The sequence below is a fragment of the Dipodomys ordii genome, unplaced genomic scaffold, assembly GCF_000151885.1.
Source record: "Dipodomys ordii isolate 6190 unplaced genomic scaffold, Dord_2.0 Scaffold302, whole genome shotgun sequence".
In the NCBI taxonomy this organism is placed as follows: Eukaryota; Metazoa; Chordata; class Mammalia; order Rodentia; family Heteromyidae; genus Dipodomys; species Dipodomys ordii.
Genome location: NW_012267518.1, coordinates 77,796 through 94,390, shown reverse-complemented (window position 1 = coordinate 94,390; position 16,595 = coordinate 77,796). Strand labels below are relative to the sequence as shown.

Below are 16,595 nucleotides of genomic sequence, written 5' to 3'. Positions count from 1 at the left end.
GGCGATGGCTTCACAGACCCCAGCTGCTACTTCTGGCCACACCCGAGGGGACAAAATGTCTGGGGTGTCAATCACCTCGAGTTCCTTCTCAGACCACGCTCGGCTCTCTCGTTGGCAGGTCACGGTCACTGGTCTAGCACTGAGTCTAGATTCAAACACTTTCCTGCCCAGGATGCTATTTCCGGTTGCACTTTTCCCACTTCCGGTTTTCCCCACCAGAAGGAGCCTCAGTCTCCTTGGGATGAGTTCTTTCTTCTTCAGACCTAGAGCTAAAGGACAGAAGGAGAGAGAACTGGGGTTAGAGCGGTTTGCACCATTGACTAGAAGCCCATTCTCCTTGGTATCCTCCAGTAGCCGAGGGACAGGTTGTCTCAGGTTGGGACAGGGATGACAGAGACCAACAACGTCTGACCAGGAGACTCCCCGTGCTCCCATTCGCAGCTCCTGTGCTCCCGTGTCCTAGCCCCATGCTCCGGCTCTCAGTGCAGGACCTTGCAGGTGGGGCCGAACATTCCCACAGTGCAGTATTAGAGCCATCAGTTGTGAGATGACACGTGAAGGTGCCAATCACACGTCGACACACATCATGCCAGGGTTTTTCACTATGTCTGAAGATGGTGGGCAGGAAGGGAAGTCTTCTCTCCCAGCTTTGCAGGTGCTATGACACACAGCAGCTACAGCAGTGACAGGATGGTTTCCAAGCACAATCCCCCCCACCCCAAGATGTTAATGGGTCTTAGATTATCGAATGCCAACTTTCCCACAGGTATTTGTACTCTGACTTCTCAACACCCTGAGCCCCCATGAATTTCCCTCCTGCCTACTTGAATCCATGGCTGGCTGACCCACAGATCAGTTCTGACAGAGCAACACTAGTTCCCTCCAGCCCTTCTGGAGATTCTAGGAGAGGGGCTCGAAAGGAATTTGAGTAAATGGGTAGACTCGCAAGAAGTGTAAGTGGCCAGATATTCCTTCCTGCCTGCCTAGCCAAGCCAAGATGGGGGAAAAGAATAACTTCCATTTGGACCCTTACCGTTGGACCTTCCTTAAAGACAAATATGTGTGAGAAATCTGGAGTGGAACTTTTAAAGGAAAATGTAATCATGATCTTTAAGTGCAGTAGAGTTACATGACTTGAGGGCTCAGGCCCTTCAATTTCATCAAGTACACCATCATGTATGTTGAGAAACACAGTCAGGTACAAAGAGTTTCTTGTGTGCAGGAGACTGCATGGGTTTCCAGCATTCTTAATTCCATCACCAAGGATTAATAGCAAAGCTGAGCTTTTGCAAAGGCCGGGCCCCCTGCTGAGTGGTGGCCCCCAAACCCACTCTGCTTGTTCATATAGTGTTCTCACACTCACGACCATGACCCTCCCTCCCACATCCCAGCCGTCCAGACACTCCCACCCCACAGGGACTGCTGGTCTCCAAGCTCAGGGACTCCTCATACCACAGCCACCATATCCACCTCATGGAGGAGAGTGGAGAGGGTGACGACAGTTTTCTTTGGGGGCTGGTACTGCTTGCCTCTTTTGGCCTGATATACCCAGGGAGGGGATTTTTCTTTAATTTTGGATGGAGTAAGAAAAAGATCCTAGCCTCAAGGCATTTTCTCCTTTTGGCTGAGGTGCTGAATCTCTGAAATGGGGCCTTTGCTGCCTCTCCAAGCCCTCTGTGGGCGGAGCGAGGTCTCACACCAGGTTTCCCCCTGCTCCTCTCTCCACCTGGCCTCTGCTAGAAAAGTCATTACCTCCTGATGGTTTTTGTATGATGTCCTGGGGTGGCAGCCCTGGGGAATTCTCCTGGAGGATCTGTTCATAATCTTCTTCCTCCACCTAGAGAAAACAATATCACTCTTATGGATTTTTCCAATGGCATGTTTTTGACTTGATCTTTCCAGGAAAGGGTTTTTGTTTTGTTCGCTTGCTTTTGTTTTGTTTTCACTAACTTACAGGTGAGAAAGCTGAGTGAGGAACCTTGGTCTCCATCACAACATTAAGAGATTTCAACTCATGCAGAAAGGGGCCACTGGCTTAGAACCTGGGAAAGGAGTGGAATTTGGATGGGCAGAGTCTGTACCTAGAGAAGGAGGGGGGACTGAAAGAGAAGCAGAGGAACCCTGAGTCCGTGGCTCCCACAAAGTAGGAAGTTCTGTGTTGCAGGAAGTTGGCGCCAGAAAGAGTGTTGATCTCTGAAGAAAGCTCAGCAGTGAGGCTTTGGGAAGTCTGAGGGCTGCTGGCTCTCTTGAGAGGAAGAGGCCAGCCCTGAGGGCTCTAGCAGAGCCTGCTGGGAGCTGAGCACTTCAGCTAGGCACACTAGGCCTCAACGTCTCTTCAGTGAGTATTGGGTCTGAAATGGGAAAGACTATGAAAGTCTCTTCCTCTACAAAGTCACAGAATATTTAGAATATTTTAGAGCGTTTTGTTTAGTCCACTTTGCAACTTAGGGGCACATCATCCCAACCAGGACTGCTTCTCCCTTCAGTGGTAGCAATTCAGTGTGTCCTTGCCTTATAGACTAACAGAGTTCTTTCTGTCAGTGCTCTATCTGCTTGATTTTCTCTGTGGGACTGGGGATGAAAGACCCGGTGAAGGCTCTAGAGCATGGGCAATCTCACTACAGGAGGCCTCTAGAGACACGGTCTCTTCATCACCACATGTTGTGGGCTGTTCTACGCTGCTCGCTTGGCATACTGTGTTGTCCCCCTCAAATACTAGGAGCTGGCCAGCGAGAGGTCACAGGACGTGGGTTTGTGATGGCGCCTTGATTCTGTAATGTCAGCTCCAACAGCGTAGGCTGAGCATGGAGGTAGCCCAGGACGTTTGGTGACTTCTGAGAAGAGGGAGGAGGCAGACCTGGCACGGTGTTCCGGCGGTCAGGAGGACTCCACACCCAGGGAGCACTGCCTCCCAGATCTGTTAACTGGTAGCCACAAACGACAGACCTGCTCCGTCTCTTCACCCCTGACTGGCCGGCAGACACTGAGGCAGAGCTTTACTACGCAGCCTCCTTCTTCCTTTAGAGGGAAGGAAAATGATGGTGGGTAGACAAGGCTGAGGACAGCGAGGCACCTGCGGCCTGTGGGAGCAGTATGCAGAGATGTGGCACTGTGCCCTGGCACAGCTGGAGAATGCGTCCATGCCCACAAGGCCCCACCCTGAGCAGCACCTCACCACCTCTCACACTTTGTCTCCAGCTTAGAAGATGGAGCAGACATGATCGTTCTTGTGTTGCTCAGGAAGAAATAGAACATCTGGTGAGGGCTGTGGCTCACTAGTAGAGCATTTGCCTAGCGTGCCCAAGACCCTGGGCTTGATCTCTAGCACTGCAAGAAAGCAAGACCACAACAACAGAACCTTCCCTGGAAGCCAAAATCACAGAAAGGTCTCCTCAAATGTTAAGCGTTGAATTTGCTACCGGGGTTCTCCTGATTTCTTTGTGAGGCTCATTCCATCACACCACAAACACTAGACACACAGAACACAACACATAGTCAACGTGCACCACGCACACACATACACACCTGTGAACACACAGAACCACACACTCACACGGGCATACCCTAACCAGCACCCATATGCAGCCCACATATATACCCCCACAAATACACACTCAAGCACACTCAAACATGTTATGACACACATACACACACATGAAAATACTTCCACACACAAATGCAATACACACATGCACACACTCAGACTTACCACTGGGATTGTAGACAGGCAAGAGGAACGACCATATTTTTGGTGTCCTGGTGCCACACGATCCTCCGAATTCCCTGACTCTTCCTGCGGGGCTGACACAACATAGTCTCCCCCTGGGAGACAACGGAAGAGCCAGACCAAAGTTTCCAAGAAATACGAACTCATGGAGGACAAGGACGAGCTTTGCTTGAGGCTTCCTGGCAAATGTGATCCCTGCTCTAGAACTGCCTTCCTCGGACAGCTCTTCCAGTGAGACAACAAACCGGAAACAGGAACACAGGAAGTCAAGCGCTTGCGCTTCAAGCCCTCAGAAGCAGGGGAAAAAAGCAAAACAAACAACAAAAACCCAGGTAACAATGTTTTATGCAAAATACTTAGAGGCTTAAGAAGAAGATTTCTCATAAAAATTGCACTAGGGATACAAACTTTCTTTGTTCAGTCTTTCCCTGTCTCTGGCTCTCTCATCTCATTAATTCTCCCTGTCTCTGTCTTTATCTTTCTCTCTCTTGATAGAGATACAGATGAAAATACAGATATAATTATCCCTTGGTATCTCTGGGGGGCAGATTTCTGTGGACACTCAAGTCCCTTACATAAAATGATGTGCTTGCTTGCAACCTATACATCTTCCTCTATTCTTTAAATTATCTCCAGATTACTTACAATAGCTCACACAGTGTATCTGCTTCCCCAAAAGTGGCTCTGATATGTGGCTTGGAGAATAATGATGAGGAAAAATGTCTCAGTACAGACTCAACCACAGAAAGTCTCACTACATTTTAGATCTGCAGTGGAGAGAATTCCTGGATGTGGAACCCATGGATGCAGAATTTGTATGGCTGTAGACAGAGATGTAATACAGAGACAGAAGTAGAGAGAGAGGGTAGAGAGAGATGTGCTATTGCTTCTGTTTCTCTGAGACTTTGGCCAATACCCACGGAACCACAGTGACGCCTCTAGCTATTGAGCTGGGCCCAGTTGAAACCCAGCCATACCTGGGTGGGGGAGAGGGATAAATATGATAAACATGTAAGTGAGCATCTGGATTCAAACACATTGTTGTGGGAAAAGACAATACCACCAGTCCCCTTTGTGATTGATTATGTGTGAGGTTGAATTTTACTAGATGCCTTTTCAGAACTGGAAAACAGCAAAATGTCTTTATCCTTACATTTACTAACATAGTGAATTGCATCAATAGATTCCTTCATGGTAATTCACTTTTCCATTACCAGAATAATCTTTCTTGGTCGTGTGTGTGTGTGTGTGTGTGTGTGTGTGTGTGTGTTTGTGTGTGTGTGTGTCCTAGGTGCTATCCCCGAGTTTCTTTTGCTCAAAGCTAGTGCTCTCCCATCTGAGCCACAAATCCACTTCCAACTTTTTGACAGTTAACTGGAGATAAGAGTCTCATGAATTTTCCTGTCTGGCTGGCTTTGACTGAGTTCCTTAGACCTCAGCCTCCTGAGGAGCTAGGATGACAGGCAGGAGTCACCGTTGCCTGACACTGCATTTCCTTTTTAATGTATCACTGAATTTCATTTCTGATATATGCTGATTACTCCACCGATAATTGTATGGACCCTCCATACTCGTGAAGTATAGTTATAAACACCCTAGGTGAATATTTATAAATACCCTAACACTGTCTTCCAGTAGCATTAAGATGCTTCATGGGTAGGTACCAGGTGTCTTGAAACAGAGCCTTTTTCCTTTCTCCTTCTGAGCTGTACTGATTTCACATATCTGTATACGATGATGGTGCAATGCATTGTTCTTATTAATATGGACAATCTACTAGACCAATTATTAAAAAGAAAAAGACTTTTCTCTGTTCTTATTCCAACATATAGATCTAAGTGTCTAGCCCACATCAATTTTCTTCTCCCTGAAACATTTCTTTCAAATTTTTTTTCTCAAGGAAAGTTTGCTGGGAGACATGTTCCCCCCTGTTTTTGTTTTTCTGTGAAAGTCTTTATCTTTCCTTATCATTAGAGGATAATGTAGCTTCAGCTAAGATTTAATAGGGTTTGTGCCTCATTGTTTCAACAATTCCAATGTCTTACTCCTCTTTTCCTCTTGACATGATTTTGAATGAGTTACATTCTTATTCTTCTTACTCTGTAGGTAAAGGATTTTGTTTGCGTTGGCCATGGGGCTTGAACCCTGGGCCTGTCCCTGAGATCTTCAGCTCAAGGCTAGTGCTCTACCACTTAAGCCACAGAGTCACTTCTGGTTTTCTGATGATTTTTTTTGGGGGGGGTCTGGTCGTGGAGCCTGAACTCTGGGCCTGGGCGCTGTTCCTCAGCTCTTCAGCTCAAGGCTAGTGCTCTACCAATTGAGCCACAGCGCTACTTCTGGCTTTTTTTTCTGCTTATGTGGTGCTGAGGAATCAAACCCAGGGTCTCAAGCATGCAAGGCAAGCGCTCTACCACTGAGCCACCTTCCCAGCCCTCTGGTGATTTTTTTGAAATATGAGTCTCATGGACTTTCCTGCCTGGGCTGGCTTCAAATCATGATCCTCAGATCTCAGCTTTTGATTAGCTAGGATTATGGGTATGAGCCACAGGTGCCTGGGAGAATTTTTTTTTGAAGGTTTTTTCTTTGTCTTCAGTTTGTTGCAATGGAATATTCTGTGTCTCCTGTAGTGTGCTATTTAGTATCTTTATGCTTTCTGTGTCTGTTTTTTGGTACCTGTCGTTTGGGAAGTTCTCAATGACTGTTATTTCAAATGCTGTTTGTATTCTGTTCTCTCCTTCTCCTCCTTCTCAGCAATAATCTGCAAGAAACACAAAGTCTATTAATAAAATCCAAATGAACTGGTGTGTACTCCCCCTAATAGGGTATAACCGTTGATAGCTACATATTGCAATATGGAAACTGCTCGAGGCTCACAGTATGTGAAAAGAAACAAGGCAACAGTCTACGTCTTACACTGTGTGAGCCATTGCGTTACACCACAAACAAGTTAATTGATCTACACTATAGAAAGCTGGCTAACGCCACCAGACTGGCCAGCAACAAGGCACTTCTGGTGAGGCTAGCAATGTCCTAATTCTGTGTCTGAATTCTGGTTGCTTAATGGCATTCAATTTGTGACAACTCACTGAACTATAAAATATACACGACCTTTTTTGCCATGTGTTTTGTCTTTAGTAAAAGCCTTAAATATGAAAAAAGAAGAAATTGCTACTGATAGACACAGGCATACAGCCATAAAAACTGTCGAAGTATACTTGAATGAAAAGCTCTGTGTCACAAAACAATCAGTAAATTCTTCCTAAATGCACTTTTTTTTTGTATTTAAGAAAGGTAAAGTTACCTTTATTTTTATTCTTTGTACCTGTAAATCACTTCTGTAGATTTTGTTACAATTTCAGAAACACTGTCTTGTTAACATATATTCTAAATTAAGCTACTAAGTTTTCTTGGTTCACTATGGAAGACATTCATCAAAAGGCCATCAAGCATTTTCACAATAAAAAATAGCCCCAGTAAAGGGGGGGGGAGGGAGAAATAAGACCTTGTTTTCCTTTTTAAAATGATTGAGAAAAAAAAAAGAAGGTAGACAGCAAAAATGGTTTTTAAAAAAAAAGTACAACTTAAAAACCTTTCCCATTTGCTGTAAAGAGATGAGACAGCTGTGGACATAGCAACGCCCTCTTCCCCTGGATATCCCTATCTTCCCCACTTTGCTGCCCCCAGTATGCATTTTATCCTGACTCTCTTCTGTCCTTCCTCAGCCATGGGCTGAACACATTTGGCGTCTTGAACCAAATACTGGTATAAGAACAGGTGGCAATTTTTTTCCAGTGCAATGCAGGACAAGGATGAAAATGTAGGATATATAATAAATGCCCATTCCAAGGCTTCCAGTTACACTTGGCAGACAGCAGTACTGCAAGTAGAAATAATTAGATTCTTTTTTTCCCCTAGTACTACAGGTATTGCAGCAGGGTTACTAAAGATAAACCCGAGGTCCACCCCAAGCCCTCAAAGGAGCCACAGCTGTGGTTAACAATGATTAATTTGCATTTTATTTCATCAAGAGAGAAGAAGTAGAAGCTGTCTGATCTTCTTAACACCAACCAATTTCTCATTTTAAAGTTTTGGGATGTTTTCCATAATGAGCTGAATCAAAAATCTATTTGAAAAATATATATTTATATAAAAAAAAGATTCAGGTTGTTTGCACATAAAACATCAATTGGTAAGTTTCTTTTGTCTTTGATTCCATGTTCTGGAAAAAGTTTGACCAAGCTTGCATGCTAATTTGTCTTTAGTTGCAAGTATTATAGGCAATTTCATACTTTGCCTAATGAGAGGATAACTCTTCTTCAATACAATCAGAACTCTCAATGATTCAGAAGCAACATGTTATCCTTAATACTGTCAGTTTGGAGCCATCAACATGAAAATTCTTGATAAGGTTGAAAGATGTCACTAGGAATCAGTTAACTGATGTGCCTAAGAGTTCCACAATACTATTTTGCTTGCCTGTTTTTTGTTTTTTTGAATTTTGCACCATTGATTGATTTTTTTAATCCATGTTTATTTTTACTCCATCCAAAGTGTTCTAGGTAAAGACACTGACTCTGAGACTTATTATTTTGTTTCTTCTGGTTTTATCTTGCCAGATATCATCACTTCCTCTACTTTTGTTCTTTCTTCCTTTTTCTTTTTCTTTTTTTTTTTTTTGCTTCAAGTTCATTAAAAGCATTACTTTGTCATAGATTCATTCGCAGGTGCTCTGGCCATTTGGAGATCATGGGGAAAGCTTGCTTTTTGTATGGTCCAGAGTTGGGCTGTCATATTGGAAGAGGAGCTGATGCTTCCCCACTCATTGTCACATCCATCTGCTCTATTCCGCTTGTTTCCATTGGGTATTCCGCGGGTGTCTGAGGAGTTGCCGTGCTGGCTGAAGCACCTCTTCCCCAAAAATCCCCAGGAGAAAATTTGACTGGACTGACAGGTGTTCGTGGACTACCAATAAATCTTCGAGGGGATCGAATTTTTGGTTCAAAGGAAACCTTTTCTTTCACACTTTCAAGTACAGATGGAGCCACATATGTAAAACCCAGAAAGACCTGGTTGGCACTTTCACTAAGAGTTGAGTCATCTGGGCTGTCAACAGGTGTCTGACGTGTAAACTTTGAATCAAATTGACTCACATCCTCTTCAGATTGCAACAGAGGCTTAAAAGGGGGCTCCACCTTCCGAGCTAGAAGTTCTTCCCAGTTAATGTGTCTGAAAAATGGGTGAGCTTGAACTTCTCCAGCATCCCCAGGACCAGCTCCAAGGCGAGAAGCAGCATTCCTTTTCAGCAGCTTTTTGAGGAGATCTCTAGCTTCTTGTGTGAGGTAGGGAGGCAAATTAAGTTTACATTTGAGGATTTTGTCAATTGTTTTCTTTCTATTCTCCCCAGTGAAAAGAGGTGCTCCAGTCAGCATGTCATACATTAATGCTCCCAAACTCCACCAATCCACAGCACGATTGTGGCCACTTCTCATCAAGATTTCTGGGGCCATGTATTCTATTGTTCCACAAAATGTGTGTGTGACTGTTCCATCATGAATAGATTCTTTGCATAGTCCAAAGTCTGTTAGTTTCACATGACCTTGGTGATTAAGCATGATGTTCTCCGGCTTCAGGTCTCTGTAGATGATCCCCTTTTGATGTAAATGCCCCAAAGCCATGGAGATTTCTGCCAAGTAAAAGCAGGCTGTGTCTTCCATAAATATTCCTTCTCTTTCTAACTGCATAAATAGTTCTCCTCCACTGAGATACTCAAGGATGAGGTAGAGTTTTCCACCGGTCTGAAAGGCATAAATTAAATCCACAATGAAGGGATGCTTTACTTCCTCCAGAATATTCCGTTCTGCTTTTGTATGAGCTGTATCTTTAGCATTTCTTACTATCATTGCCTTTTTAAGCACCTTCATGGCAAATATTTTTCCAGTATTTGCTCCTGTTACTTTTCTTACTTGAAAAACCTTTCCATAGCCCCCTTTACCAAGTACCCGAAGTAGCTCAAAACATTCTGGTCTGATCTTTTCCGGCCCTCTGTTCACGCTAGTTTCTGAGATTTCAAATTTCTCACAATGTTCCATACCAAGTTCATATGGTCCAACTCCCCCATGGTCCATGCTTTCATTTAACTGACCCCCCTCCTCCAGCTCATCCTCAGAGCCTGCGTCCTCTGGCTGGTCCAGGTCTATGTCAAACACTCCAGCCATGTCTTCAGCTTCCCTGTCTCGGAAAGTCAGGCACTGTGTAAAAGCCGTCCCACCTCCGTCGTCGCCTCATGGGCCCGGCCCCGCTGCAGCCACCACCACCACTGCCGCCATCACCGGCTGCTTAGGCTCAGTGCGTCTCGCAATTTTGTTTTTTTGATCATGGGACTTGAACTGAGGGCCTGTGAACTATTTCAGCATTTTACCCCCTCTCAACACTGGTGCTCAACCAGTTTGAGCCTCATAGCTCCACTTTGGATTTTGAGTTGCTTAATTCTTAAAAAAAAGTTTATTATAACTATAGAGGTGATGTTCAGAGGGGTTACGATTACATAAGTCAGGTAAAGAGTGATTTCTCTTTGGACAGTGCTACCCCAGGTGGTTAACTCTTCAGAGCCTTGGGAATGTATGTTCTTTAAATTGGAGAGGGAAGTTGGCTGTGAAGCACCTGGAATTACCGCATGGTACGATGTGGCACAGACACCAGGGTCACACCCAGACTCTTCCATCACCACAGTCTCCATGATGCCAAGCCCGGAGCGTTACCCCTCCTGACCCCCAGCTACTCACCAATCCAATAGAGACCTCTGGAGCACAGGGGGCAGACTGACATGGAGATGGGCTGGTACCAGGGCCATTCAGGATTGGAGCAATACCTGTGGGCCAGTGAGGGAGGCCAGAAACGCGAGGCAAGGCCTCACAGAGGTCAGCCTCATGGAACTCAGGAGGGAAAGAGAAAGTGAGGCTCTGGAGAGATCTCAACAGGGAAGGCCTTCAGACCGCTGAGCTGACCAGCCATAGGAGGTGAGCGGCCTTGGCATCGGCCGTGGCCTTGAAAGGAGAATCTAGGCACCTTATGTAGGCATCTGAGGCAACCCCAGGACTGGTTCAAAGTGAGAGGAGACTCGCTGGGATCACTGCTCTCAGCTGGGAGATGGAGGCGCTTCTCACAGGCCATCGGGACAAGTCCCAGGGCCTTCAGAGCCACCAGAAGCAAACACAGCAGTGGCCATGCCATTGGCAAAGGAACAGATCTGCCTCAGACAATACTGCAGGCCAGCTGCTCTCCAGGAAGCTCCTGGAGATCTCTTGCTGGCTGGCCCCTCCCCTGGGGCTTGGCTTCTGGGCTTGGCTTCTGGGCTGAGAGCTGGGCAGTCCAACCATGTCAGAGCAAGCTTCCCTTCAGACTGGAGCAGGGGCAGCCGACCACCAGCTTCACTGGGGAGCGCTCCAGAGCACGGCAGTCCTGCAGGAGAAGGTGAGGCTGGCCAGGAAGAGGACATACAGTTCACAGGGCGAGGGAGAAGGGCTGGGTGGGCCACGGTGGCCCACTGTGTGCGCTGCAGGTACATTCTGAAGGAGTGGGAAGGCATCAGAAAGCCTCTGATATCCGTCTCAGGAGGACGTTTACCCAATTCCCAGAGCACAGGACAGACCCGTGCTTCCCAGGCACCTGCTACCTGTGCCTGCCTGATGTTTGCCCAAAAGCTGATCAGGCTCCTTCCAAAGGACGCTGTTATCCCCCAAGGTAGATCTTCAGAAGGAGGGGGGGGGGGTGTCAAGCCACCAAGTGTCAATCAGTTCTAATGCTCTTTCATTCCAAGAACAGTTAGTAAACTGATGAGTTTGCAAATGAAGCCGAGATAGAGGAGGTGGTGGAGATGGCACTACAGTCCTGTGCCTGACTCCATGTGGAGATCCCCCAGCACAGCCCAGGGAGGAGGCTGGGACCCTCCTGGGAGAGAGACAGAGGGAGGGGGACTCAGGGGCAGGACTGACTTCTGAAGACACAGTGGGAGCCGTTATTCCAGCTCAGTCTGAGCGGTTATGTGGCTCTTTGTGCCTCAATTGCTTTCAGTTCATATTTTCCTTGGTATCAGTGGTTGGGGATAAAAAACATTTTGATCCTGAGTAGCAACCACATTGTGGTTTCTGTGAGAGATCTTCATAGAAGTTTCTCCAGGGAGATTCAGGGCAGATCTGCAGGTTTCTCTGTCCCGGCTCACAGCAGAGGGGACAGAATCTCACAGGGCACCAGGGATTCTCAGAGTGGCCATCTGTGCGCCGGCTAGCTCTGCCCTCTGCTAAAGCAATTCCCCGAGCACCTGCTTCTCAGCCATGCTCTTTGCTGAGGCCCTGTGGGTCTCCCAAGACGTGCTCAGGGAAGCTTGGGAGTGACTGCTTCTGTTGGCCTGTCTTGACTTGGCTTGTTGGGATGGAGGAGGGAGAAAGGCCAGGGAGACAGAGGCAGCCATGCCCTGGCCTCCTTGCTGCAGGCCTGTGCCCAGCGCTCTGTCTGGATGAAGGAGGCCCCTCCCCTGCCGCCCCTGCTCTGCTTCTGATTTTACAATCACAGCTGAGAAGCTGCTTGGCTGGGGTCACCTCGTGCTGGTTGACAGGGAATGTGATGGAGTCCGATGGTCTGAGTCCCTGCTCTGCCCAACACAGAGGAAGCAGGGGTGGTGGGCAGCTGTTTTGGCTTTTTTCAGTCATCCTGTCCTTGCCTATAAAATTAGGGTAAGAATCGTTCCTCCATCCTGGAGTATTTCTGAGATAAATTATTCCTGTGGAACCTTCACATCCGGGTCCTCAATATAGTCATGTAATCAGTTGTGGTTACAAGTGCATATGCCCACCTCAAATTTTTAGTGAAGAAGATGTCACAGATTTACAAAAGTTGAGTGTAGTGAGTTCCTGTTTCCATAAGCAAGCTTTGACAATGGCCCACACCTGGCCACTCGGGCTTCAGCTTTCTAACAACCCAGTTCTCCTCCCACCTCCTGGATCCTTTTGAAGCTAGAGTTGCATTTAATATAGTCTTATCTGTCAATATTTTAGAACATATATTAAAATAAGGATGTTATTTATCACAGCCACTATGTCAAAGATGCAGTAGCTATTAAAGTTTTATAAAATGTGCAGTCAGACCTCCTATTTCATAAACTGTTTACAATGCATTGATAGAGAACATCTGCAGATAGACACATCTGCAGTCTCTACTGGTCCTGCTAATTTCTTTCCTGCCTGCACACCCAGGAACCATTCTCCTCCTTTCTTCTTTATTTACATATTTCTGCAAAGCATATACCATCTAAGTATATTGCCTATTCCCCCCCCAAAACCCAATCAAAGTGAGGCTTGTCTTACCTCATTGGTGGTTGGTATTCTATGCATTGTTCTGCTTTCCTGTAAAGATGTGCTGCACTTAGATGCCTGGGAACCTTCCCATCATTGAGTAGTGATGGTCCTCATTTCCTCACACAACTGGAAGCACAGCACAGCACATCTGTGCCCTTGCCTGAGCTCTTTCCACCTGTGTTCCAGTCATCCCAATTAGGGATAGTTTCTCTCTGGCTTTCACAAGCATTCTTACAGATGGGAGTTTACCTATAAAAAAGACTCCTTTCTCTGTATGTGTGCCCTGCCTTCTTTCTCTATCCCCTCTCTCTATTTAAGTTACAATACCACCAGAAGCTCTACCACTGGGGCCCAGTGTCTAGCCCTATTTTTTAAACTTATTCCTCAGATGGGGCCTCACTTTGTGTTGGGAAATCACCTCTGGTTTATTACTGTCCCTGCTCTATACTCTCAGAATAAATTAAATCCCATTGATGTCTTTCTGTTCAATCCAATTTGTGCTCAGCTTGATTCCACCCTCCTCCCTTCCTCCTGCGTCGTCAGCATCCTTCACACTGTCCCTTTCAGTCACCCTTCCCGGGCGCTCCCAGGGGAGTTGATTCATTTGTTTGCTTACTTGTTTGTTTGTTTTGGTCCTACTAGCAAGGTGGAGGATCTTTTCATGTGTTTGAGGGCCGTTAGGGATGTGTTCTATTTTATCTGAGTGATTTTTGTCCTTTTAGTCCACAGAGTGCCTGGGCTCCTGAGGCTGAATTCCTGTGGCCAGCATGGCGGAGTCCGGGGATAACTCTCTGCGGATCGTTCTGGTCGGGAAAACTGGAAGCGGAAAAAGCGCCACAGCCAATACCATTCTTGGGAAAGAAACCTTTCATTCTAGAATATCTGCGCATGCAGTCACTCAGACCTGCCAGCGGGCATCCAGAACATGGAAAGAGAGAGTCCTCGGGGTGGTGGACACCCCGGGGCTCTTTGACACCAAGAAAACTCTGCACACCACTTGCATGGAAATCAGCAGGTGTGTCCTCTATTCCTGCCCAGGGCCTCACGCCATCATCCTAGTTATGAAGCTGGGCCGATACACAGAGGAAGAACAGAAAACTATTGCTTTGATCAAGGCTGTCTTTGGGACAGCAGCCATGAAGCACATGATTGTTTTGTTCACTGACAAAGAAGGTCTGGAGGGCTTGAGCCTCAATGACTTCTTAAAGGAGGCAGATGTGGATCTGAAAAGAGTCATCAAGGAGTGTGGGAACCATGTCTTGGCCATCAGTAACAAAGCAGACCAGGCTGAGAAGGAAGAGCAGGTACAGGAGCTGGTGGGGCTGATAGACAAAATGGTGCAGAAGAATGGAGGGGCTTACTTTTCTGATAAAATCTATGCCGATGCGGAGGAGAGGCTGAAGAAGCAGGCAGAGATTTTAAAGAAAAATTATACTGATGAATTAAAGAAGAACCTTCAAATAGTGGATGACGAGTATGCTCAGATGCTCAGTGAACAGAAACAGAAAGAGGAGGAAACTGTGAAATCTATCACAGCAAAGTATGAGGACAAAATTCAACACGTCAGGGATCAGGCAGGCACAGAAATCCTGAGCCACATTGCTCAAAGACACAAGAACATCATTGCACACGTGTTGAAGTAATTTGGGAAGCCATGGGTCTCATTGTGTTTTTCTTCATCTGTGGTGATTGTGAAGCATTTCTCCACCTTCCCCCTCCCATCCTCCCGCTCCATGACTCTGGCCCAGATTCTGAAATGACCAAATTGCTACCAATGAGCAGGAATTTCCATGTTTGTACCTGATGTCAAAATTCCCTGTCAGGCCTCTGTGACTGGCCAGGCTGCAGGCGGTGGGGACACTGTGTGTGAATTGTGTGTCTGAGTGTCAGCAGCACCCTGTGGTTGTCAGGCTCTTACCCCCAGCTTCCCTGTGCTGAGCCCCAGAAAGTCCATTTCGAGTTATTTCTCTAGGTGCTGTCGTCCCAAGTCCCCTGGGAAACAATCACCCTAACTTCTGCTCTTCGGATCCAGGCTTCACCCTCCGCTCCCAGAAGCTCCCCCATAGTGCTTCCGTGGTCCTGTGAGTACACAGGAGCTCTGCCAGTGCGCAGGCAGGCGGGTGATGCACAGAAGAGAATACAAGAGCCTTCCAGTCCCATGGATCCATCTCTAGAGGACACACTTGGGTTGAGGCCATCTTGAGCCATAGAAACCAGTGGCTCTCAACTCCACAGCTCTCAACTCTCCAAGTGTTTGGGATCCAAACACTTTTCTTGCCAGGCCTTTGCCTTGTCCACAGACAGAAGGACTGTGGTAGAGATCTGACAGAGATTTTTAATTTTTGTAAAATGCTCCAAGTAATGGTTGGTGTAGAAGATAAAGAAGCAGTGACCCTAAAATACAGGTGCCGATTTCTCTTAGGGCTATTAATTCTCAAAGCTATGCCGTGGGCATAGTTGTACCTGTTGTGTGAATAGAGTGAGAATGTCACAATGAGTGTCCCCATGAATGGGGACAATGAATGACAGCAAAAACTTGACTAGAAGCTTGTTAAAATAAAGTAACTGTGTGTTAAATATGGATGCAATCTCTGTTGTTGTTGTGTGTGTGTGTGTGTGTGTGTCGGTATGTGCTGGTCCTGGGGCTTGAACTCAGTGCCTGGGGTGCTGTCCCTGACCTGCTTCTGCACAAGGCTAGTACTCTACCACTGGAGCCACAGCTCCATTTCTGGTCTTTTGGTAGTTTATTCGTGCTGAGAGTCTCATGGACTTTCCTGCCTAGGCTGGCTTCAAACCATGATCCTCAGGTTTCAGCCTCCTGAATAGCTAGGAATACAGGTGTGAGCCACCATCACCTGGCCTCTGTTGTCATTTTTAAGGCATTAGTTTTGTTTACGTTAGAACCATATTTATAGAAAATTTCCAAGGCATTTTTTTTAGCCAGTCTTGAGTTTGAACACAGCTTGAGCTTCTTTTGCTCAAGGCTAGCACTCTATCACCACTTGAGCCACAGCACCACTTCTGCCTTTTTCTGTTTATGTGGTACTGAGGAATCGAACCCAGGGCATCATGAATGCTAGGCAAGTATTCTACCATAGGCCACATTCCCAGCCAAAGAAAGGGATTTCTAGTAATAAGGGCAATAGTGCCCTGGCTTTCTGTAATATCTACAGTTCTGTGATTTGATTCATTATGAGAATTACAAGCTTATTTGCATTTCTTTCAAATTAAACATGAATTTCTTCTTCTACATGGCTGCAGATTTCAGTGAGGAGTCTATATAAATTAGAGGCAGTCATAAAAGTCATTTGTGGGAACAAGTATTGAGTAAGCGTGGTGAGCTAGGTTATGGGACATGAGAAGCAAGAATGGGCATGGGCACTGGCTTTTAGACCAAGATCACTGACCTTTTGACCTACAGGTGTTTTCAGTCACATTGCTGCTAGGGTTGAATGGTCCTTCTCCTGCTATAACTTAGTGGTGTGAAGGCAGAGTCACTAACTGTAGCCCTTTTCAGA

The 16,595-nt window shown here is 46.3% G+C and overlaps 3 protein-coding genes across 3 annotated transcripts in view; 1 reads left to right on the top strand and 2 right to left on the bottom strand.

Moving 5' to 3' along the window:
• The window catches only part of LOC106001477 (GTPase IMAP family member 6-like), a 5,842-nt gene extending 1,907 nt beyond the window's left edge, over positions 1-3,935 (bottom strand). Inside the window, exons 1-3 of the mRNA XM_013036569.1 lie at positions 3,710-3,935; positions 1,753-1,837; positions 4-269 (exon numbers count right to left, since the gene is read on the bottom strand). Of these exons, the coding sequence (XP_012892023.1) occupies positions 4-269; positions 1,753-1,837; positions 3,710-3,874 (516 nt within the window). The 5' untranslated portion in view covers positions 3,875-3,935. The remainder of the gene's footprint in view (positions 1-3; positions 270-1,752; positions 1,838-3,709) is intronic.
• A 4,192-nt stretch (positions 3,936-8,127) lies between these two features.
• Positions 8,128-9,958, bottom strand: LOC106001479 (ribosomal protein S6 kinase beta-1). The gene has a single exon (XM_013036571.1). The coding sequence runs from the start codon at positions 9,940-9,942 to the stop codon at positions 8,515-8,517; it is 1,428 nt and encodes a 475-aa protein (XP_012892025.1). The 5' UTR covers positions 9,943-9,958; the 3' UTR covers positions 8,128-8,514.
• A 1,151-nt stretch (positions 9,959-11,109) lies between these two features.
• On the top strand, positions 11,110-15,022 carry LOC106001483 (GTPase IMAP family member 7-like). The gene is made up of 2 exons (XM_013036574.1): positions 11,110-11,197; positions 13,800-15,022. Exon 2 carries the CDS (start codon positions 13,845-13,847, stop codon positions 14,718-14,720), a length of 876 nt encoding a protein of 291 aa, XP_012892028.1. The 5' UTR covers positions 11,110-11,197; positions 13,800-13,844; the 3' UTR covers positions 14,721-15,022.
• The last annotated feature ends 1,573 nt before the right edge of the window (positions 15,023-16,595 follow it).

What these genes read in the sequence shown, in the direction of transcription:
- LOC106001479 (XM_013036571.1), bottom strand. Translation starts at nt 9,942, where the DNA reads ATGGCTGGAGTGTTTGACATAGACCTGGACCAGCCAGAGGACGCAGGC.
- LOC106001483 (XM_013036574.1), top strand. Translation starts at nt 13,845, where the DNA reads ATGGCGGAGTCCGGGGATAACTCTCTGCGGATCGTTCTGGTCGGGAAA.